The 25,010-nt window shown below is 38.1% G+C and overlaps 1 protein-coding gene and 1 non-coding gene across 5 annotated transcripts in view; both read left to right on the forward strand.

Moving 5' to 3' along the window:
- Positions 1-13,515, forward strand: part of MBOAT1 (membrane bound O-acyltransferase domain containing 1) — a 102,899-nt gene extending 89,384 nt beyond the window's left edge. For all 4 annotated transcript variants that reach the window (XM_015587288.2, XM_006909234.3, XM_025044903.1 and 1 more), the window contains exon 13: positions 12,150-13,515. In XM_015587288.2, coding sequence (XP_015442774.1) covers positions 12,150-12,273 — 124 coding nt within the window. In that variant the 3' untranslated portion in view covers positions 12,274-13,515. The remainder of the gene's footprint in view (positions 1-12,149) is intronic.
- Positions 13,516-21,236: 7,721 nt separating this feature from the next.
- On the forward strand, positions 21,237-21,355 carry LOC112477761. The gene has a single exon (XR_003045570.1). It is a non-coding gene; the product is annotated as a 5S ribosomal RNA (ribosomal RNA).
- Positions 21,356-25,010: the final 3,655 nt, after the last annotated feature.

A 25,010-nucleotide genomic window follows, 5' to 3' on the forward strand; every position in this document is an offset into this window, starting at 1 on the left:
TTGTCTCCTGCATTATACCACCTCAGCAGCCTTTAGCTCTACTGAGCTGCTCTGCCTGGGCTGTCCAAATGGTTAGCTTAGGTGCTCGTTGTTCTGGTTAAAAGTCTCATAGCTTTTGAGTTGTCTGTTTCTCACATGATTTTCCCCCATGAGCCCTGGTATTTTAAGCGCAGGATATTGCCAAATATGAGATTTTTCAGGAAAATATGTATTATGTTATAGCAGAAATGCTATATTCAACTCAATACATTTAACAGCTACAATGTGCTGGGCAGTGTTCTAGAAGCTAGGGATAAAAATGGTGAGCAAAATATAGAAATCGTTCCTGCTGTCATGGAGGGGATAACTTGTTGGAAGGGACAGGCAGTAATTGTCAAATTTATAAATATACACTGAGATTGTACTCTGAGTGAATAGTACAAAGACTTAACATGTAACAGGAATCTAACTCAGATTGGGCATCCAGGACAACTTTTAGGAGGAAGTGGCATTCGAGCTAAGTCCTGGAGGCTGCGTAGTAGGAGTAAAGCAGGCATAGTGTGTGTGAGGGTGGTGGGTAAAGTGGAGCACTGTGGACCGTACTCCAAATGCAGGGAACAGCAGAGAATAGCCCCCTTGTGATGGGAGGAAGCTCCTTGCTCTGAAGATCCAAGAAACATGACTGTGGGCAGAACACAGAATCCAAGGTGAGCTGAGAAGATGGGTAGTTGTTCCTGTTTATCATGAGGAAGCAGAGACTCAGAGAGGATGAGTGATTTAACAAAACTAACGCAGCAAGTAAGTGCCTAACTCGAGTTTCACAGAGTTCCTTTAACAGCATGATCAATAGTTCAGTTTCTAAAAAGTTCTGTAGAAGTTACTTTGGAAGAAAATTACTGCTTTGGGATCATGTTAAATGGTGATTTGTTTGGGATGACATATTTCACCAACTAAAGTATGCTAATTTCAAATAGTTATCAATCCAGATCACTCTTAAATAATTTCCATTTCTTTCCAAAACTGATCTAGAATATTACCCTCGTTTAGGGTAAAATTGACACTTCTGTCAATTTTGTTAATTTCGAATGATTCAACCTAATGTGTTATCAGAGTCACACAGGCATACCTCATTTTATTGTGCTTCACAGATACTGCATATTTTACAAATTGAAGGCAAGACCTTCTACCAAAAGCAAAAAGATTATGACTCACTGAAGGCTCAGGTGATGGTTTGTATTTTTTAGCAAGAAAGTATTTTTTAATTAAGGTATATACATTGTTTTTAGACATGTTATTAGACTGCAGTGTAAACATAACTTTTATATGTACTGGGCACCAAAAAATTTGTGACTTTATTGCAATATTTGCTTTATTGTAGTGGGCCAAAGTGAACCTACACTATCTCCAAGGTATGCCCATATATATAATTTGAATCCCTTATCTAGATCAGCTCTGTTTAAGTTTCTACAATGACAAATACTGTTTAATACATGAACCACTGGCCATTGAGTATTTGAAACCTGGCTAGTATGACTGAGAAACTGAAATGTCAATTTTATTTAATTTGAATTTAAGGAGCCACATATTGCCAATGGCTATTAACAGATTGCATCTCTAAAAAGTTTTCATGATCTCTTAAGAGACTCATGGAGTCTGATAAAAGAAAACTGCGTGGTCTTTTAGTAGGGGTGGATTTGGTTGCATTCTGTATCTTTTCCTTCCTTGGGGCTAATTTCAGTAACCGGTATTGAACCACAATTTCATGCATATTCATTTTTCAGTCTATCTTTCACTGCTTAACATTTAAATTTCAGATGTGCTTCATTTTTATGTCTAGTCGGTTTTTAATCTATAGTGACTTCAAATCTCAGCTTTAAATTTCTCAGTGTAATTTTTTCTTCTTTAAGTTGTAAATGAGCCCCAAGTGAACACTTAAATGTATAGTAGTTTCTCTTATCTACAGAACATATTTCCAAGACCCCAAGTGGATGCCTAAAACTATGGAGAGTAGCAAACCCTGTGTATTCTATGTTTTTTCTCTATATACGTAACTTGTCACTTAAAAGAAGCACTTTACAGCTTTTCTTAGGCATATCCAAATTGCCAGAATCACTATTCTTGTGTTTTGGGACCATTATAAGTAAAATAAGCACTGCGATATCACAACAGTTAATCCAAGAAGGCTACTGAATGGCTAACAGGTGGGGAGTGTCTACAGCGTGGAGACACTGGACAAAGGGAGGCTTCACATCCCGAGTGGGATGGAACAAGATTTCATCATACTACTCAGAACGGCATGTGATTTAAAACCTATTTCTGAAATTTTCCATTTTGGGACTATTGTTGACTACAGGTAACTGAAACAGCAGATAAGGGAGGAGGGCTACTGTATTATGAAAGAACCTGTCTTAGTTGGGGCTGCTATGGCTAACAGACTGGGTAACCTAAACAACAGACATTGACTTCCTATAGTTGGTGAGAGCCTTCTTCCTGCTTTTGCAGAAGGCTGCCTTCTCACTGTGTCCTCACATGGCAGAGGGAGACGACAGAGAAAGAGAAGAAGAGTGGCAGAGAGATAGAGGCAGTGAGAGAGAAGAGGGATACAGTGAAGAAACAAAGGCAGATAGACTGAGACAGAGGTAAAAGACAGAGAATATACAGTTCACGAGCACTCTGGTTTCTCTTTCTCATCACATAAGGGCACTAATCCCATCATGGGGGCCCCACTCCCATGGCTTCATCTAAACCACATTACCTCCCGAAGGTCACTCCTCCAAATACCATCACATCAGGAGTTCAGAATGGATTCTGGAGGGACACAAACATTCAGTCCATAGCAGAAACTTTCTATGAAATAGTTTTGAAAGACAAAATCCTCATACAATGACTCACTAGATAACACTTTTTGATATTCGGTGTGTAAGAATATTAGAATTTGGGTAGAACTTTTTGCAGTTAGCAAACTTCCTGACATTAGGAACCATGCCTTATTCATCTGTGTATCTGGAGTACTTAGTTCAGTTCCTAGCATGCTCAATAAATTTAGTTGAGCTTTTCCATAATAAAAACATGTAGTCTGTAAAATTTAGAGAAATATAGAATGTCAGAATAGAGGACTGAAAAACTTTTTCTTTTCATTCCTGAAACATTTGGCCTTAATCTAACATAATTGCCCCAATGTAGATTTGGCTACATATGAACAGTTAAAGCCAAATACAAGAAAAAAGTGTATTTTAGATGAGTAGCTAAAAACTGGAGCTACCTCTGATTTACACTGGTTGAGCTAGTCTGTAGAGCTTTTTCACTTAGTAATGTCCCAATATATATAATACATTAGATGGTCACTTGCAGATGGTTCTTTGTCTTCTAGTCAAATTACTATTACTACTCTGAAGACTTTTGGTCACAATGGTGGAGTTGGGAAATGCCGTGCTCACCTTTTCCCCTGACCACAACTAAATTATATAACAGCTACCATTGAGAACCATCTGAACACTAGCAGAAGTTCTATAACTAAGGATATAAAGAAGACATGAGACTAGGGGGTGCGGAGACAGGAAACTGGCACCTGGGAGGCATATCTCAGGAGATCTCCGCTGAGGAGCGAGGGTTCCCAGCCCCGTGCTGGGCTCCCTAGCCCAGGCCTCCAGTGCCAGGAAAAGGAGTCCCCACACCATCTGGCTGTGAAAACTGAGTGACACCAAGGGCTGCTGGCATCCCAGGCATCCTCTTAAAGAGCTCACGCGCACAGACTTGCTTCCTCATAAACTCACTCACTCTTGGTTCCAGTACTGGGGCAGCAGCTTGAAAAGTGCCACGGACCTATGGGGAGAAATTTGATTGACTAATTTCAGGGCAAAGGCTAAAAAGGGCAAAGGTAGGGGTCAGGGCAGCTCTTTCCAGGAATGGCAGCAGTGGAAGGTGCCATTGTTTCTCTGTGGAGCTTTGCAACCCCACCCAGCTAGCCTGGTAAGGTGGGTGCCAACTCTGAGCTCTCCATTAACCTGGCTAACACCATTTGCCCTATCCTGGTAATTCCCTGAGTCCTTGCCCCACCCAACTTGCACACCCAACCTGAGTCACTTCTAGCAGGTTTTCCATACAAGCAGCCTGCCTCAGCTTGTTCTGTAGACTTTCTTAAAATCTCTCAAAGTTCTCCAAACAAGCAGCAGCTGGCCTCAGTGTGCCCTAAGTCCAGCATAAGAGGCAACAGGACTCAACTTGCATTGCAATTCCCATCAGGGGGCCCCACGCCTGACATAAGCTGCAGGCAGTGTTGGCTTGGAACATTGCTTCAACTAAGCAGCCACAAGCCCAGCACAAGTGGCAGCTGGCTTTAGATCATATAGTGTGCCCACCAAAGGGCAGACTCAGCTGGCACCAGGGCCCCACTAAAGTGACTCCTGCTTTGTGGAGTCTGCCCCCACACAATAGCTTATATGCTATAGTCATAGCCAGTCCTCACAGCCAGTCAGCCTGAGCGTTAATCCCAACCACGGATGTGCAAACAGCAATCAAGGCTCAACTACAACAGGAGGGCACACACAATCCATGCAAGAGACTCCCCTGGAGCACCTGACTCAAGTAACCAGGGAGATGTTGCCACAGGGCCTCAGACACCTACTACACAAAGCTGGGATATTTAGCAGATCTAACACACAGAAACAAATACAGGGAGTCAGCCAAAATGAGGAGACAAAGAAGCTTGTTCCGAATGAAAGAACAGGACAAAACTCCAGAAAAAGAACTAAGTGAAATGGACACAAGCAATCTACCAGCTACAGAGTTCAAAACACTAGTTATAAGAATGCTCAATGAACTTAAAGGATAAACTCAGTAAGAACTTCAACAAAGAGGTAGAAAACAAAGAACCAGTCAGACATGAAAAATACATTAACCGAAATGAATAATATACTAGAGGGAATCAACAACAGATTAGATGAAGCAGAGGATCAATTAGATGAATTAGCAATCTGGAAGATGGAGTATCAGAAAACACCCAATTGGAACAGCAGAAAAGACTTCTGGGACTATATCAAGTGTACCAAGATTCTCATCAAAGGAATACCAGAAGGAGGAGAGCAAGGGATTGAAAACCTATCTGAAGAAATAATGACCGAAAACTTCCTTAACCTGGCAAAGGAAATAGACATACCAGTCCAAGAAGAGCAGAGTCCCAAACAATATGAACCCCAAGAGGCCCACACCAAGATGCATCATAATATGTCAAAGGTTAAAGACAAAGAATCTTAAAAGTAGCAAGAGCAAAGCAGTTTGTTATGTACAGGGGAGCACCCATAAGACTGTCAGCTGATTTCTCAACAGAAACTTTGCAGGCCAGAAGGGAGTGGCACAAAATACTCAAAGTGATGAAAAACAAAGACCTACAGTGATTACCCAGCAAGGCTATTATTTAGAATTTAAGGAAATATAAAGAGTTTCTTAGACAAGAAAAAGCTAAAAGAGCTCATCACCATTAAAGTTATATTACGAGAATAGTTAAAGGGACTTCTTTAAGAAGACCAAAAATATGAAAAACAAAATACAAGAATAAGAAAAACTCTCATTGACAAAGGGAAATACTTAGTAAAAGCAGTGGAGTAACCAACTATAAGGCTAGTACAAAGGTTAAAAGGCAAGTGTAGGAAGACCATCTGTAATCACGACAATTAAGGGATACACACAAAAACACCCACATAAAAGAAAAAATAATGACAAGAACAAAGGTGGAGAGGATGAGTATAATTATAGTGATTTTAGAATGTATTCGAATTTAAACAACCATCAACTTAAGATACGCTGCTATAAACATAGCTTGGTATATAGGAATCACATGGCAACCACAAACCAAAAATCTATGAGATATTCAAGAAATAGAAATCCAAATACACTATAGAAAGTCATCAACATACAAGAGAAGAGAGCAAGAGAATAAGGAACAGAGAACTACAAATACAATCAGAAAACAAAATGAAAATATCTACATACCTATTAATTTAAATGCTAATGGACTAAAATGCTCCAATAAAAAGACAGGGTAGCTGAATGGGGGAAAAAAGACCCATACGTATGTTGCGTTCGAGGGGCCCTTTTCAGATCAAAAGACATACAAAGACAAAGTACAGGAATCAAAAAAGTTATGCAAATGGAAACAAACAAAAAGCTGGGCAGCAGTACTTAGATAAAATAGACCTTAAAACAAGGGCTGTATGTAGCAAGAGACAAGGACATTTCATAATGATAAAAGGATCATTCCAACTAGAGGATATAACTCTCAAACATTTATGTACCTATCATAGGAACACCTAAATATATAAAGCAAATATTGACTGATGCAAAGGGAGAGATTAACAATAATAATAGGAGACTTTAACACCCCACTGACATCAGTGGGTAAATCACCCAGACATAAATCAACAAAGAAACAGTGGCCTTAAATGCCACATTAGACCAAATGGACTTAACTGATATTTTTTAGGACACATTACCCCAAAGCAGCAAAATATATATTCTTTTCAAGTGCACATGGGACATTTTCCAGGATAGACTACATGTTAGAACACAAAACAAGTCTCAGTAAATTTTAGAAGTTTGAAATTATGTCAGGCATCTTCTCCAACCACAAATGGGTGAAACTAGAAATCAGTTACAGGACGAAAACTGAAAAACACAAACATGTGCAGGCTAAATAACATGCTGCTAAATAACATGCTACTAAATAATGCATGGGTTAATGAGATTAAGGAAGAAATCAAAAGATACCTTGAGACAAATGAAATGAAAACATAGTGGCGCAAATTCTATGGGTCTCAAAGCAGTTGTATGAGGGAAATTTATAGCGATACAGGGCTACCTCAAACAAGATAATTCTCAATTTAACCTTACACCTAAAGGAACTAGAAAAAGAACAAAGCCTAAAATGAGCTGAAGGAAGGAATAAAGATCAGAGAGAAATAAATGAAAGAGTCTAGAAATCAAATATAAAAGAACAATGAATCCAAGAGCTGGTTCTTTGAAACAAAATTGATGTATCTTTAGCCAGACTCCAAGAAAAAATAGGGTCCAATTAATAAAATCAAAAATGAAAGAGAAGTGACAACAGATACCACAGAAATACAAAGGATTATAAGGAAATATTATGAACAATTATATGCCAACAAACTGGAAGAAATACATGTATTCCTAGAAACATACAGTGTTGTAAGGCTGAATCAAGAAGAAACAAAAACATATCAATTCGATTACTAGTAAAGAAATTGAATCAGCAATGAAAAAACCCCTAATACATAAAAGCTCCAGCTGGATCAGTTGGTTTCATAGGTAGATTTTACCAAACATTCAAAGAATTAACACCTCTTCTTATCAAACTATTCCAAAAAAATCGAAGAGGAGAAAAGGCTCCCAAACTCTTTTTATGAGGCCAGCATTACCCTGACACCAGTAACAGAGACATTACAAAGAATGAAAATTATAGGCCAGTATCCGCAATGAACATAAAGGCAAAAGTCTCTAATAAAATATTAGCAAACCAGATTCAGCAATACATTAAAAAGATCATACACCATGATCAAGTTGGATTTATTCCCAGGATGCAAGTTTGGTTTAGTATCTACAAATTAATATGATAAACCACATACACAAAGAATAAAACTTGTATGATCCTATCAGTAGATGAATAAAAGTCATTTGACAAAATCCAATACCTATTTATGAATAAAAGCCCTTTGCAAAGTGGGGATAGAGGGAACATAACACAATAAAGACAATATATAACAAGTCCAGAGCTAACATACTCAATGGTGAAATGCTGAAAGCTTTTTCTTCAAGATCAGGAATAAGACAAGGCTGCCCACTTTCACCACTTTTATTCAAGATAGCATTGGAAGTCCTAGCCATAGCAGTCAGACAAGAAAAAAAAATAAAATGCATCCAATTGGAAAGGAAGAAGTAAAACTCATTATTTGCAGGTGACATACTATAAATAGAGCACCCTAAGATTCCACCAAAAAACTATTAAAACTAATAAGTGAATTAAGTAAATAGCAGGATGTGAAATTAGTATTCAGAAGTCGGTTACATTTTTACATACCAATAATGGACTATCAGAGAAACTAAGAAAACAATCTCATTTACAATTGCATCAAAAAGAACAAAATGCCTAGGAATAAACTTAACCAAGAATATAAAAGACCTGTACTCAGAAAAGTATAAGACACTGAAGAAAGAAATCGAAGATATAAATTAAAGGATATATTGTGTTCATGGATGGAAGAATTAACATGTTAATATGTCCATATTACCCAAAGCAATTAACAGATTGAATGCAATTCCCATCATATTACCAATGGCATTTTTCACAGAACTTGAACAAATAATCCCAAAATTTTGTGAAACCATTACAAAAGGCCCCAAAAGCCAAAGCAATCTTGTGAAAAGAACAAAGTTCGAGGTATGCTACCTGATATCAAACTGTATATGGCTATAGTAATTAAAACAGCATGGCACTGGCATAAAACAAATAGATCAAACAGAATAGAGAGACTAGAAATAACCCATGCCTATATGGTCACTTAATCTATGACAGAGGAGACAAGAACATACAACGATGGGGTAAAGACAGTTTCTTTGATAAATGGTGTTGGGAAAACTGGACAGATACATGCAACAGAATGAAACTATCACTTTCTTACACCATATACAAGAATAAATTCAAAATGAATTAAAGACTTAAAACCTAAAACCATAAAACTCTTGGAAGGAAACATAAGCAGTAAACTTTTTTACATCTCCTCCGGCAAGGAAAACAGGACAAAATATAAACAAATAGGACTATATTGAACTAAAATGTTTTTACACAGCAATGCAAACTCAACAAATTGAAAGGACAGCCTACTGAATGGGAGAAGATAATAATATATTCAGCAAGGGGTTAATATCCAAAATAGAGGAACTCATACTTAACACTCCAAAACCCCCAAATAATTCAGTTAAAAAATGGGCAGAGGACCTAAATAGACATTTCTCCAAAGAGGACATACAGATGGCCAGTAGACGTATGAAAAGATGTTCAGCATCACGAATGCAAATCAAAACCACAATGAGATAATCACCTCACACCTGTCAGAATGGCTATCATCAACAAATTAAAAAACAAGTGTTGGTGAGGATGTGGAGAAAAAACCCTCATGCACTGTTGGTGGGGTTTCGAATTGGTGTAGCCACATGGAAAACAATATGGAGGTTTCCTAAAAAATTAAAAATAAAACTACTATATGACCCAGCAGTCCCTCTTCTGGGTATTTTTCCAAAGAAATCCAAAACACTCATTTGAAAAGATATATGCACCACTATGTTCACTGCAGGGTTATTTTCACTAGCTAAGATGTGGAAGCAACCTAAGTGTCCATTGGTAGATGATGAATGGATAAGAAGAGGTGGTACATATATAACATGGAATATTACTCATCCATAAAAAAGAATGAAATCTCGCTAGTTTTGAAAACATGGATGGACCTAGAGGACTTTATGTGAAATGAAATATGACTTGTCAGTCAGAGAAAGACAAATACCATGTGATTTCACTTATATGTGAATCTGAAAAAACAAACGAACAGCTAAAATAGAAACAAACTCAAAGATACAGAGAACAAATTGATAGTTGCCAAATGGGAGGCCTGTTGGCTTGCTGGATGAAAAAGGTAAAAGAAATAGTACAAATTTCCACTCATAAAAAGTCACAGGGATGTAAAGTACAGCATAAGGAATATAGTCAATAATATTATAATAACTAAGTATAGTGTCAGGAGGGTACTAGACTCATCAGGTTGATCACTTTGTGAGTTATATAAATGTCTAATCACTATGTTGTATACCTGAAACTAATATAATATTGTATTTTCAATGTAACTGAAAAACATTTTTTAAATTAAATATATGACATTGAAGAGTAACAGGGAAAGTCAGCTGAGAGAGAGAGAGAGAGAGAGAGAGAGAGAGAGAGAGAGAGACAGAGAGAGATCAGAGCTATGTAATCCAGTGAGGAGGTGAAACAATGTCTGGTGAGGAACAGTTTTAAAAATTGTGTTACCTGTCTTATCTATATGGATGCGTATGTAAACTTTGAGCAGATTTTTCTCATGGGAGGTTATATAAAGTGACTAGGTAATCATTGTCCTCAGAAATGTTTGATGTGATCATTAACTTAGTTGCTCTTTTCCAGTATTTCTTGGTATGAAGGGAGTATTGGGAAAATATTAAGATATATGAAAAATCCAGACTTTGAGAATAAAACTTTCAATGTTTTAAGAACAAAATATTGATCTCCTCTCACTGCACTCAAATATCAGAAGCTGTGTCACTGTGGGCCAGGATGGTAGCTAAAGGAAAGAAAGGGCCCCCAGATGGAATTCGTCTGAATTGGGGAGTTGGGGGTAGAATGCATACCTGAGTTGTTGGCTTATGTCAGAACTGGCACTTAAGAGTTGGTTTGGTTGGTTCTGGAAAGGACTGTGGTTAAGTTTGCATAGATTCAGGACTCACCACCGTGGCCTGTGTGGACAGTTCTAGGAGACGTCTGAGCATATGATGTGAGCTAAGGGAGCCACAGCCGTGGAGCAGAAGCCCACGTCACCTGTGGCCCGTGCTGGGAATTGGAGCAGCAGTGACATCGGTGCAGAGTAAACAAGCACCCAGTCCTCTCTCAAGTAGCAACGTCAAGAGCAATGAGAAGCTACATCTAACATTTGGAAGGTGCTCTCTTTAAACCAAGTTAGTTTCTGGAATTCCTTAACAATTTGTAAGGGAGATGTATCAGCTAGCTGCCTGCTTTCCTGCATTCATGGACCCTTCCTCAATCTTCAGAGCACATCACTTCAAGCTCTGATCCCATCATCACATCTCCATTTTCTCTGACTCGCCCTGCATCCCTCTTATAAGGACCCAGGTGATGACATTGGGCTCACCCATAAATCCAGGATGATCTCCCCATTTTAAGTTCCTAAATGTGATCCATCTGCAAAGTCCCTTATGTCACAGAAGGCAATCTATTCGCAGGTTCCCAGGATTAGTATGTGGATATCCTTAAAGGGACATTATCTAACCCACCACAGTGTATGTAGTGGCTGGCAGAATATAAGAGAATAACAATAAAAATTTAGTGACCATCAAAACACAAGTACTCCTGTACTTGCCTCGTTTTCTTTTCTCAAAGGAAGGGGCAGCAACTCAGCCTTTTTGTAGTTTCCAGTTTAATTCACTGGTACATTCTAAACAGTAAAACCTTGTTGAAAGAGTAAATGAGTGAAGATTTGTTTGCTTCTATTAGATCTCTTGACTGTTCTGTAGATATTTTCAGGGAGGCCATTCCTCTTGCTAAAGGAAAGTGTAGGGGTTATGTGAGTTATCTATTCTAACGTGCCTGACCTTGTCATAGAAGCTGAGGAATGATACATAAATCAATGGTGGGATTTTTCCCCCTTTTAACATTATTTTCCTTTGATATTCAGAAGCATTGGAGAAGGTATAAGTTCAGCTTGACCAAATAGATATAGAACAGTTGTGCAAATGCAGCCCCCAGTATTTATTGCGTGTCTACATTATACTCAGTGTGCTGAATACCACACTTAGGCAATAAGAGTCCACAAACCTCAAAAGCAAATCTTGTTTCATATTAGCTTGGATGAAAGTTACTTTTAGAGTTACAGATTAGGTTTTCAAAATCTGTATTCCTCTGGCTCTTAATACATCTAAGAAGATCCCTTTACACTTGAGTAGATTAGCTGAAGTGTTGCTGCATTTGTGTTTAGGGAACAGTACTGCATTTGAATTTGGTCCTGTGCATCCTAAGACTTTGAATATTGGGGCGTTCTGGCTTTTGTGGGGTTCATTCTCTTAGTCTGTGTATTATGTCAGTGGGACAGTACCATGCGTCTGTCCACAGATGGGCTGGTTGGTTTGCTCTGCTGGGTTTTGCAGTTTTGGTCTAACCATGGCTTGCACCACCACCAAAGCGAGTTACCTGTGGGGTGGATCGTGATGAGCCTGATTACAAACACGTCTGTTCCTCCAAAAGTGGTGCTTTCACTCTCCAGACTGCAGGTGTAATTATATTCATGTGACGTTTCCTATTTATATACTAATTTGAAATATAATTTTTGTGTTTTTATTCCTAGGTCCATGTACTTTTATTTACACATCGTAAGTCTCCTGATAATACTATTTCTGCCAGTCAGACCACAAGCTCATATTCAAAGGTGGCCTCAGACTCTGAACTCTGTTAAGAAAAAAACAGATTGATACCTCCAAGAAAAGCTGGACACGGAAAACCACAAAACATTGGAAAGATGAGATGAAAAGGCTCGAGGATTCTCCGGTGACTGAGGCAACGTTTACATGCATCTTTTTTTTTTTTTTTTTTTAAGTGCAGGGAGTATTTTTATAATGCCTTTTTATATGATTAAATTGGCCATGTCCAGTCGATTCATTTTATTATTTTATAGGACATTTGAGTGGTGTGGAGGTGTGTGGAGAATGTGCCAGAGCTGCAGAAAAGGTTCATTTTGGGCTGCTGGGTCTTTGCTTTTCTGGCATGGTTTCCAGCCACTGAAATCTGGATGTTGGGACTCCAGAAGTTAGGTGATTGCTGAGAAGCCTTGTCATAGGTTTCTTAAATTAGAACATACCCACATATGGTTTTTCCTTGGGAAGCTTTGAATCCTTTGACTTGTGACATACTGTTTTGAACACAGTAACTGCACTCAGAAGACCATGGAGGAGCAGGGTCATGGAGGATGTTTTTCAGGGTCCTGAAAACCCTATGAGCCAGGAAGACTCACCGTGAACACTTGAATGGACTGAAAGTCAGGCATGCCCTAAAGTAGGCTGCATTTTTTTTTTTTCCAGGGATTTATCTCTTCCCTTTTTTCTTCTGAACTGAGCCAAGATTGGAAATCAGAAAGTCTCCTGTACATGTATACCAGGAGTCTAGGAAGGGCTGCTATTTTCCAGATGTTTTTTCATTTCACATGTGCCATCTGCTTGCGCAGGGTTGACCCTGAGAAAACACCCCAGAGTTCGCACCATCAGAGGAAGTGGAATGTCTTCTAAGAAAATCATTTTTTAAAAAAGTAAAGTTATATAGAAGTTTGGTAAGAAACAGCAGATATTTTGCTCTTTTCATAGAGGTGTACATGCTTATGGCCATGATGTACACACAGGCTGACTTTCATTTTCCACTTTCACAGCTAATTAAATCTGACCTTGTATTAGTTGAACTATCACGTTGGAAAGCAAAAATTGAAAGACAATTTTCTGTCTTTGCTAGGAATGTGCCGTGGCTTCTTTGGGGGATTTCTATTGGGTAATATTCTACGTAGGAGAAAAATATGGTATTAAATGTTGTGGAAAATAATGATGATAATAAATTATATGCTACAATGGTGTGCTGTCAATCAAATGCCTTGGGAGGAGAGAGAGTTTGTTCAAATCAGAAGGTTAAAAATTTCTTATGAAATAAAAATTGTGTTTATATAAAGGGAATATTTCTGAATAGGAAATTGTTTTTTGTATCAGTAGAGACCTGACATTCCAGTGTATGAGTATGTATGAGTGTATGTGTGTGTGTGAACGAATATGTGCAAACTGAAGGTTTTCTTGTTTAAAACTTGAGCGTTATAACATGTTTTGTCCTCAATGTCAGGCATTTGGATGGTTTTGGTTTGGTGTGACTTCCAATCTTCATTCCCAGCTTTGCAAATAAGATAACTCCCCTTTTACAGATGAGGAGCAGAATCAGGGAGAGGTTTGCTAACCACCTCCACAGTCACAGGGTTAGTGGTAGAGCTGAGATTTGAATCCAAGCCTGTCCCAAGAAAGCCTTAGCTGTCTTTCCATGAGGTAGGTGTCCTGCTGGTACTTCTCTTAGATCAATGAAATGTGAAACGATGTGCTTGTTGCTTAAAGAGTTTCTACGGTCCTGGTGCTGGGGGAGTGTACTAGAATCTGAACTGTAGTCTTTGTGTGAAATAGTGGAAGGTAAGAAGTAACACGTTTGGGCCAGTGTATGAGGCTCACCCAATTTAACCAGGAAATTTGGGGGCAACCCTATTTTGCTGTCCAGGATGACTATTAGTGGGTAAGCGAGGAGGGAACATAGTTTCCTAAAATCTGCCAGGGTCTGTTTCCAACAGGAATATTTTGAGGCGCAAGACCAAAAAAACCCATACATCTTGCACATAAGCAAAATTGGTATAAATCCCCGTTGGCATAAAGTGTATGAGATAATCCATATCACAATGACGTATTTCACATTTCAATATGATATATGATTAGGTTTTACTGCATTTAAGTATCTTCAGTTCTGAGAACGTTGGTAGCAAAAGGAAAGATGATCACTGGAATGACTAGCATCTGGCTTTGCCAGCCACTTCTGGGCAGACTGGGACCTTTGGTTCCCCTAGTGACTGCCCAGAATCAAATTTTTTATAATTTGTACAGTGGATGCTTTTATTTTTTAAAATTGAATTTATTGGGGTGACATTGCTTAATAAGTTATATTGGTTTCACGTGTACGTCATATGTATATTGCACTGTGTGTTCACACTCAGTTAAATTTCTTTCCATAGAACGGAGTCAAAGCCAAGATGTTGGAGTCCGGGCTTACAGATGCCACATGTCGGACTTAGTGCTGGGACTCAGCACACGGGCACATCTTTCTTACTGTGAGGCTTTATATTCAGCACTAAAGGGCTAACACAAAGAAGAATGATTAGCACCATTTCTTCCCTGAGAATATTGCCCATAGAAAAAAGTTTCCATTTAGAGACAAAGTTTAGATAGGTCCAGAGAGATCCAAGTTGTTCTAAATATAATACACATTTAATAAATAGGTATTGGATTGATGAGCTTTCAGTTTAAGAGAAGTATACTTTATGGTTTTGAAAGAGCCGAATTTAAAATATTTTTAGTTTTTTTTTTAAGGTAACCATAAGGAAGAGGAAGATTACTTAGTATTTGCAAAAAGCAATAAATAATTCAGTCTGAGATTCTGACTGATTAAGGGAAAAATGGCAGAAACTGGAAGGTGAAGAGAGGAGTTGGTGGATAGTCTCCAGAAATGGAATGGGAGTGCCCCCCATTATTGCGCAGGCCTTGGGCAGTGAGCAGAAGGCCTCGGGCAGCCCTTCTCCATCCTGAGTCCTTGTTAAACCCCATAGGAAGTTTTAAAAAAAGAATTATCGATGCCCAGTCATTTGGGGAACCACATTTTATTTCTCTTCTTGTCTCTAGCCCTTGGCATAGTGCCCGGCATATAATGAAGATTCAGTAAGTGTTTGTTGAATGAATGAGGGATTGAATGAATTAGTTTAATGCATCATTGCACTTGACAGTTTCGACGGAGTTGTCTTTGCACTGAGAAACATCTTTCCAGAATTAATTTTTGAAACAAAGGCTTGTGTTCTTAGGGAATTCTGAAAGCACATTATGTGAAATAACCAAGCAGGCAGTCAGTTTACAAAACCAGTCTGAACTGCCTTTGTTTGTCCATCCATTAATTAATGCATTCACTTATTTAATAATGTTGTCATGTCCAGTTTGGACCTGGCACTGTTAGACAATGCTCGTAAAAGATGCTGAAGACTCATTCTCTGCCCTCGAAGAACTCACAGTGTGACCAGAAAGACATGATCCAGAGTGTTTGCTGTAGGAATGCTCAGGAGAACCCCAGTGTTCTTGTTTTCTTCTAAGTTTGGGGCTACCTCCTTTCACAGTCTTCAGGTTACCCAGGACAGCACTATCACTGCTCTCCAGCCTCATGTCCAAGACTCATGTCCAGTCCTTTCCGAGTTAAGCCTGCTCTTGTCTTGAAATTGGATGCTGATGTTGTAAAATGTCAGTACCAGCTAATGCAGTAGCTGCCTAAAGGAGCAGGCTGTGCTCTCATGGGTTGCCCACAGAGGTAGTCAGGTGGCCAATCCCCATCCAAGAGGATCTTCAGTGAAGTTTCCAGGCTCTGAATGACTTCCTGAGGCCCAGGAGAAAAGGTATTTGCTGAGAGAAGGCCCGGCCCACATGAGCTCTGTTTACCTCCCTAACTTTGCAGAAGACCACCTGCCAGATGCTAAGAAGAAGAACGCTAGTCATCATTGACAGTTTCTTCACACGTATTTTGAATACAGCCTGTGAACTTGGTACTGTTATCCTCTTTTTGCAATTGTGGAAATTAAGGCTCAGAGACTTTAAGTAACTTGCCTGAGGGCACCCAGCTAGTCAGTGGAGGAGCTGGGGTTTGAATCCTGGTCTGGCCAACTCACTGCCTGGTGCAAAAGTACTTTTGTTTTCAGAAAGACAAGGAATTTTACAGCCAAAATAACTCTACAACTCACCTGGTCCAGTGGTTTCCAGATGCAGTCTGGCTAGCTCTGTCACTTATTAAACATGCAAAGAAAATGGGGAAATAAATAGATTTGATTTTGAAAAGAAAATGCTGACTGCCACTATTTTTATCCTCTCAGGGGAGCCGCAGAATTCCTATCGATGGAATGTAGTGGTAGCCTTGTTTTTACCCTAGCTGGTTAGAAGGGCAAACTGGTGAGGTGGGAGCCAAGCTAACTCATTTAGTTTTGTTCAAGAGGAGGTATTTTGAAGCTTCTGTCTGTGCTGGTGCTCCTAAAAGATCTTTAATAGCCTGAGCACATTTTGATATATGCAAAGGTTGGCCTGGACTGTAAGTTCTTGATGTATCTTGGGATAAACAGCTTTGCTGGATAAATGAGCAGAACTTTGGGGGACCTAGGCATACATACTCAGGAGCAGAAGAAGGAGACTGCAGAAATTGAGGGCCCGAGGAGAGGGAATTTTCAGAGGGTGCACACTGGTCAGGGTGCATCATTAAGAATAGGATGCACTCTACACCTTCCTATTCTTAAAGGTGCACCCTTTAAGAATAGGAAGGTGTAGAGTGCTGTAGGGAGACTTCGGTCAAGATGGCAGAGTACATAAATGTTGTGCTCATCTTCCACAACCAGAACAAAATTACAATGAAATTATAGAACAACCATCACTGAGAACCACCTGAAGACTAGTAGAAGTCCTATAAGGAAGAAGCAATGTTGAGGCTGGTAGGAGGGGTGGAAGCACAAAACGGGTAGGTTCCACATGGTGTGGCAATAAAGAATCAGGAGGGATATCTCACCTGTGGAGGTACCCCCAAAAGAGTGAGGGGATCCCAGCCCCACACCTGTATCCCTAGCCCAAAACACCACAACATCTGGTTGTGCAAAACAGTGGGGATTGCATCCCAGTGAGACAGAGCTGCTGGAGTCTCAGGTGTTTGTCTTGAGGGGCCCATGCATGGATCCCCTACCTCAGAACTCATTTGTTCTGGGCTCCGGTGCAGGGACAGCAGCTCGAGAAATGCCAAGGACATATGGGAAGAAACAAAATGACTAGATTCAGGGCAAGGGCTGAAGGGGTAGGAGTCAGGGCAACTGTCTCTGGACAGAATTGCTAGCAGGCATCATTGTTCCTTTGTTGAACTCTCCTCCTAACCAGGCTACAGGCATAGTCAGGAGCGAAATTTGTGCTATTACCCTGGTTAACATGATTTGCTCTGCCCTGGAGATTTCTGGAGACGCCACCCAACTCGTACACTGGGTTGAGCAGCTTCCAGTGGCTTTTCCACACAAGCGGCCTGCCTCAGTTTGCTCTGTAGACTTTCCTAAAATCTCTCAATCATTCGCAGACCCTAAACAAGCAGCGGCTGCCCTTGGTGTGCCCTGTACCTGGTTGCTTACCAAGCTCAGCACAAGTGGCAATTGGTCTTGACTTGCACTGTAAATCCCATCAGTTCACCCCAGGCCTGGCCTTAGCTCACATCATGATGCCCACCAACTACCCGCAGCCAGGCGCTGGTGGCAGCTGGTTTTGGTTTGCATCAAAGCCTCTCCGAAGTGCATTCAAGCCTAGTACAAGTGACAATGAAATTCAGATCAATTTGTAGCTCCCACCAGGTGGCCCTATGCCAGGCACAAATGGTGATGGACCTTGGCCTGCACTAAGAACCTCCAAAACCAGCACACAGGATGACCTGCTGCAGATCACACCAGAGCACCATCCAAGCAGCACCACAAATGACATATGCAAAGGGAAAATTCTGCTGTTACCAGAGCCCTGCTAATGTAACTCCTACTCCATGGGAACAGTCCATGAACAACAGCTCATCTACTAGGCCGGCCCTCATAGCTAGTCAGCCTGAGGGTCGATCCCACCCACTGATGTGCCGACAGCAATCAAGACAACTACAACAGGAAGACACACACAACCCACACAAGGGAAATTGCTAGAGTACCCACTCAGGTGGCCAAAGAGACTGTAGGAGATCACTCTGCTAAGACTGGGAGACATAACTGATCTACCTAACACATAGAAACAAACACAGAGAGACTGCCAAAATAAGGAGACAAACATATTCTAAATGAAAAGCACAGGATGAAACATAAAAAAACTAAATGAAATAGAGACAAGCAATCTACCAGATAGTTAAAAACCCTGGTTATAAGGATGCTCAATGAATTTAGGGGAAGAATATATGAATTCAACGAGAACTTCAACAAAGAAAACATGATATTTTTCATTTTCCATTTATCTACATTTTCATGACATTGAATTTTTAAAGAAATGTGTAATTACAACCATAAATTAATACAAAAACATACACATATACACAAAATGTAAAAAGTAAGGACAAAAACATAAAGGTGGGGAGGAGGTGAGTAAAAACTAATGATTTTGGAATGTGTTTGAACTTAAGTGACCATCAACTTAAAATAGACTTCTATGAATATAACTTGGTATATAGGAAGCACATGGTAACCACCAACCAAAAATCTGCAAGAGATATACAAGAAATTAAGAGAAAGGAATCCAAACTATAGAAAGCCATCAACATATAAGAGAGCAAGAGACTTAGAACAGAGAACTACAAATATAATCAGAAAACAGTTAATAAAATGACAGCTACATACCTATCACTAATTTCTTTAAATGCAAATAGACTAAATTCTCCAATAAAATGACATAGCGTTACTTAATGGGGGAGAGGGGAAACACAACAAGACCATGCATACGCTGCCTACAAGAGACCCTCTTCATATCAAAAGACATAGACTGAAAGTAAAGGGATGGAAAAAGATATTTCATACAAATGGAAACGACAACAAAACATGGGGTAGCAATACTTATATTACACAAAATAGAACTTAAAACAAGGGCTGTAACAAGAGACAAGGTCATTTCATTATGATAAAGGGATTAAATAAGAGGCTATAACTCTCAAACATCTATGTACCCAAAGTAGGAGCATCTAAATATATAAAGTAAATACTGACAGACATAAAAGGAGAGAGGGACAGCAATACAGTCAATAGGGGGACTTTCACTGATATCAATGGATAGATCATCCAGACAGAAAATCAACAAAAACATGTGCCTTAAATAAAATTAGAGCAGATGTACCTAATTGATATTTTTAGGATACCTTACATAAAAGCAGCAGACTATACATGAAACATTTTCCAGGAGAGACCACACGTTAAGTCACAAGTCTCAATAAACCTAAGAAGACAGAAATCATATTAAGATCTCCAATCACAATGGTATGAAAATAGAAATCGATAACAAAAAATTGAAAAACACAAACGTGGAGGCTAAATAACATGCTACTAAACAATGAATGGGTCAACAAGATCAAGGAAGAAATCTAAAGATACCTTCAGAAAAATGAAAACCACCCCCCAAAAATCTATGGGATACAGCCAAAGCAGTTCTAAGAAATTTATAGCAATACAAACCTACCTCAAATAAAAAGAAAAATGTTGATTTAATTACATGTAAAGGAACTAAGAAAAGAACAAATAAAGCTCAAAGTAAGTAGAAGGAAGAAAAGATCAGAGCAGAAATAAAGTCTAAAAAACAACATAAAATATCAATGAAACCAAGAGCTTGTTCTTTGAAAAGGTAAAATTGAAAACCTTTAGCCAGACTCATCAAGAAAAAAGAATAGGATCTAAATAAGTAAAATTAAAAATGAAAGAAGAGAAGTGACAACTAACACCACAGACATATGAAATATTATAAGGAAATACTATAATTATTCGTCAAAATTATAGTATTGGACAACCTGTAAGAAATGGATAATTTGCTAAAAACATAACATTCTTTCAAGACTGAATCAAGATAAAACAGAAAATCTGATCAGACCAGTAACTAATAACTAAATCAAATCAGCAATAAAAAACCAACCAAACAAAAAACCCCCCAAAACCTCCCAACAACCAAAAGTCCTGGACCAGATGGCTTCACGAGTGAATTTTACTAAACATTTGAATGAGAATTAATACCTGTCCTTCTCAACTATTCCAAAAAATTAAAGAGGGAAGGTTCCCAAACTCTTTTACAAGGCCAGCATTACCCAACTACCAACAACAGACACAGACATTACAAAGAATAAAAATTATAAGCCAATATCCCAAGTGAACATAGAGGCAAAAATTCTCAACAAAATATTAGCAATCTGAATTCAGCAATACATTAAAAAGATCATATACCGTGATCAAGTTGTATTTGTTCCCTGGACACAACATTGTTTCAATATCCTCAAATCAATTAACATCGTACACCACATACACAAAATGAAGGCTAAAACTTATATGATCATATCAATAGATGCAGAAAGAGCATTTGACACAGTTCAACATTCACTGATGATAAAAACTCACAGCATAGTGGGGATAGAGGGAACATAATGTAATAAAGGCAATCTTTGACAAACAGTTAACATTATACTCATTAAGGAAAAAGCTTTCAGCTTTTCACCACTATCAGGAACAAGACAAGAATTTTTCACCACTTTTATTCAATAGAGCACTGAAAGTCCTAGCCAAAGCGATCAGACAAGAAGGAAATTAAAGGCATTCGAATTGGAGAGGAAGAAGTAAAACTGTCAGTATTTGCAGATGACATGATATTATATATAGGGAACCCTAAAGATTTCACCAAAAAACTATTAGACTAATACATGAATTCAGTAAAGTATCAGGATACAAAATTAATATTCAGAAGTTGTTTGCAGTTTTATACACCAGTAACGAAATATCAGAAAGAGAATTTAAGTCACAGACAAGAAAAAGCGAAAAGAGTTCATCACCACCAAATCAGTATTACAAGAAATGTTAAAGGACTTCTTTAAGAAAAAAAAAAAGGTCTACGGCCATGCCACCCTGAACAAGCCTGATCCTGTCTGATCTCAGAAGCTAAGCAGGGTCGGGCCTGGTTAGTACTTGGATGGGAGACCACCTAGGAAGACCAGGTGCTATAGGCATAAAATAAATAAATAAATAAAAAATAAAATAAATAAGGATTGTAAGACGACAAGTTCCTTGCAATCTGTGAGATCAATCAAGGGTTGCTTCGCCTAAAAAAAAAAAAAAAAGAAAGAAAAAAGGTAAAAAATCTGAATAATGAAATGGGAATAATTACATATCTATCAACAATTACTTTAAATGTAAATAAAATGCTTCAACCAAAAGACATAGGGTGCCTGAATGGATAAGATATGCTGTCTACAAGAGACTCACTTCAGATCCAAAAGACACACACAGACTGAAAGTAAAGAAATGGAAAAAGATTCATGGAAATGGAAACAAATAAGCTGGGGTAGCAATATTTATACCAGGCAAAATAGACTTTAAAACAAAGGCTATAACAAGAGACAAAGAAGGATCCAGTAATTCTACTTCTGGGTATTTATCCAAAGAAATCTAAAACACTAATTTGATAAGACATATGTATCAGTATGTTCACTGCAGCATTATTTATAATAACTCAAATATAGAAGCAACAGAAGTGTCCATTAATAGATGAATGGATAAAGAAGATGAAGTACATACATACATTGGAATATTACTCACCTATAAAAGAATGAAATCTTGCTATCTGCAATAACAGGGATGGCCCTAGAGGGTATTATGTTAAGTGAAATAAGTCAGAGAAAGACAAATATTGTATCATTTCACTTATATATGAATCTAAGTAAAATAAATAAACTTATTCATAGATACAGAGAACATTTTGATTGTTGTCAGATGGAAGGGGTGTTGGAGGAAGAGTGAAAAAGGGGAAGGTATAAAGAAGTACAAATTGGTACTTATAAAATAGTCATGGGGATGTAATGTATAGCATAAGGAATATAGTTAATATTGTAATAACTACATATGGTGTCAGATGGGTAGTAGATTTATCAGGGTGATCCCGTCGTAAATGTCTGATCACTATGTCGTACATCTGAAACTAATATTGTATGTCAAATGTAATTGAAAAATATTTTTAAAATGATTTTAAAAAAGAATTTAAGAAAACAATCCATTTATAATTGTATCAAAAAGAATAAAATACCAAGGAATAATTTTAACCACAGAGTTAAAAAGACCTGTACTCAGGGAAAACTATAAGATATTAAAGAAAGAAATTGAAGAAGATACAATGGAAGGATATACTGTGCTCATGGATAGGTAGAATTAACATTGTTAAAATGTCCGCACTATCCAAAGCAATCTACAGATTCAATGTAATACCTATCAAAATTCCAAAGGCATTTTTCACAAAGCTAGAACAAATAATCCTAAAATTTATGTGGAACCACAAAAGACCTTGTATAGCCAAGGCAATCTTGAGAAACCAGAACAAAGACATAATATGCTACCTGATATCCTATCCTATGGGGCTATAGTATACAAAACATAGTATATAAAACAGCATGGTACTGGCATGAAATCAGATACAAGAAGCTCAACATCACTCATTATCAGAGAAATGCAAATTAAAACCACAATGAGATATCACCTCAGACCTGTCATAATGGCTCTCATCAATAAATCAACAAATAACACTTGTGCACTGTTGGTAGGATTGTAAATTCATGCTGCCAGTATGGAAAACAGTATGGATTTTCTTCAAAAAATTAAAAAATAGAACTACCATATAATCCAACAATTCCACTTCTGGTTATTTATTCGAAGAAATCCCAGAAGAGTAATTTGAAAAGGTATTTGCATCCCTATGTCCATTACAACATTATTTTGTACACGCACACACGCCCTCTCCCTCTCCCTCTCCCTCTCCATATAATCAGTCTTGGCTATTAAATGTTTAGGAAATAAATGCCTTTTCTTTCTACCCAATTTAGAAACTACTTGAGAATTAGATGCAGGGGTCAAATAGGTGGATCAGTTTTATTACTGATGAAACCTACATTTGGAAAGTTTGGCTCAAATCAGAGTAGGTGGACCTTATAATACATCAGTCTCCCTTAATCCACTGGAGATATGTTCCAAGACCCCCAGTGGATGCCTGAATAATACCAAACCTTACATATATTATTATGTTTTTTTCTATACATACATACCTATGATGAAGTTTAATTTATAAATTAGGCACAGTAAGAGATTAATAATAATAAAATAGGACAATTAGAATATACTGTTAAAAGTTATGTGAATGTGGTCTCTCTGTCCAATAACTGATCTAACAACTGAGGTAGCTACTAAGTGGCTAATGAGTGGTGAATGCTGGACAAAGATGAATCAGATCCTGGGTGAGATGGAACGTGATGGCATAAGATTTCATCACACTACTCAGAAGAGCATAATTTAAAACTTATGAATTGTTTATTTCTGAAATTTTACATTCAATGTTTTTGAACTGCAGTTGATCATAGGTAACTAAAACCACAGAAAGCTAAACCATGGATAAGTGGGATGACTATTGTTAAATCGAACACTGCCACATTATTTATGATCGCCAAGATATGGTAGCAACCTAAGTGTCCATTGATAGGTGAATGGATAAAGAAGTTGTGGTATACATACCTAATGGAATATTACTCAGTCATAAAAAAGAATGAAACCTTGCCATTTGCAACAACATGAATGAAACTAGAGGGTATTATTTTAAGTGAAATAAGTCAGACAGAGGAAGATGAGTTCCAGATGATTCTACTTATATAAAAATCTAAAAAACAACTGAAATGGAAAGAAATTTATAGATACAGAAAGCAAAGTGATTGTTGTCCAACGGGAGGAGTGTTGGGGGCCTGGGTGAAAAAGGTGAGAAGATTAAGAAATACAAATCGCCAGTTATAAAAATCGTCAAAGAGTTATGAAGTACAGTATAGGGAATATAGTCAATAACATTGTAATAGCTATTTATGGTGTCAAATTCATATTAGACTTATCAGGGTGATCACTTTGTAAGTTATACAATTGTCTAATCACTATGTTCTAAACCTGAAACTGATGTAATCTTGTCTGTCAACTGTGATTAAAAAACTAAGAAAAAATTTTTTAAAAGAATAGGAAGGTGTATGACTATTGAGCTGTTAGAGAATGTCCCTCTCTTACCGCCATAGCTACTGATACTTTTAATCTTAAAGAAGGGTAGACTTGGTTCCAGTTTGGGCTAGTAATGAGGGGAGAAAAGACAACAGACTGATAAGATAGAGACTAGGGCAAGATATGCCCAGCAGTAATCTAAGCATCCTGTGAGAATTCCCCCAAAATACTGGCCAAAATATTGGTTGTATGGTTGGGGGTGGTGCTATGTTTCCTATTTGAATTTCTAAGTACAGGGACAGCTTACAAAGCAGACCTTGAGGATGGATATACAGATAACAGATGCCTTAATAGATATTTGGTTATACACGGACTGCAGGGTCCCGCTCCCCATATTTTTTAATTTAGTTTGTCTGGAGTTATGCCTAGGAATAAATATTTTTAACTCATTCCCATATGATTCTGATATGCAGCCAGGTTTGGAAACCACTGGCTTAATCTTTTTTTTTTTTTTTTTTTTACATCTGAGTAAACTGAGGCCAGAGAGTTTAAATGATTCCCCATAGCACCACAAAACTCTTTTGTTGCGGATCTGAGGGTAAAGGTGAAATCTCTTGACTTAGCTGTGTTTACTTCCCACAGATACAC

This window comes from Pteropus alecto, unplaced genomic scaffold (assembly GCF_000325575.1).
Source record: "Pteropus alecto unplaced genomic scaffold, ASM32557v1 scaffold121, whole genome shotgun sequence".
Lineage (NCBI taxonomy): Eukaryota > Metazoa > Chordata > Mammalia > Chiroptera > Pteropodidae > Pteropus > Pteropus alecto.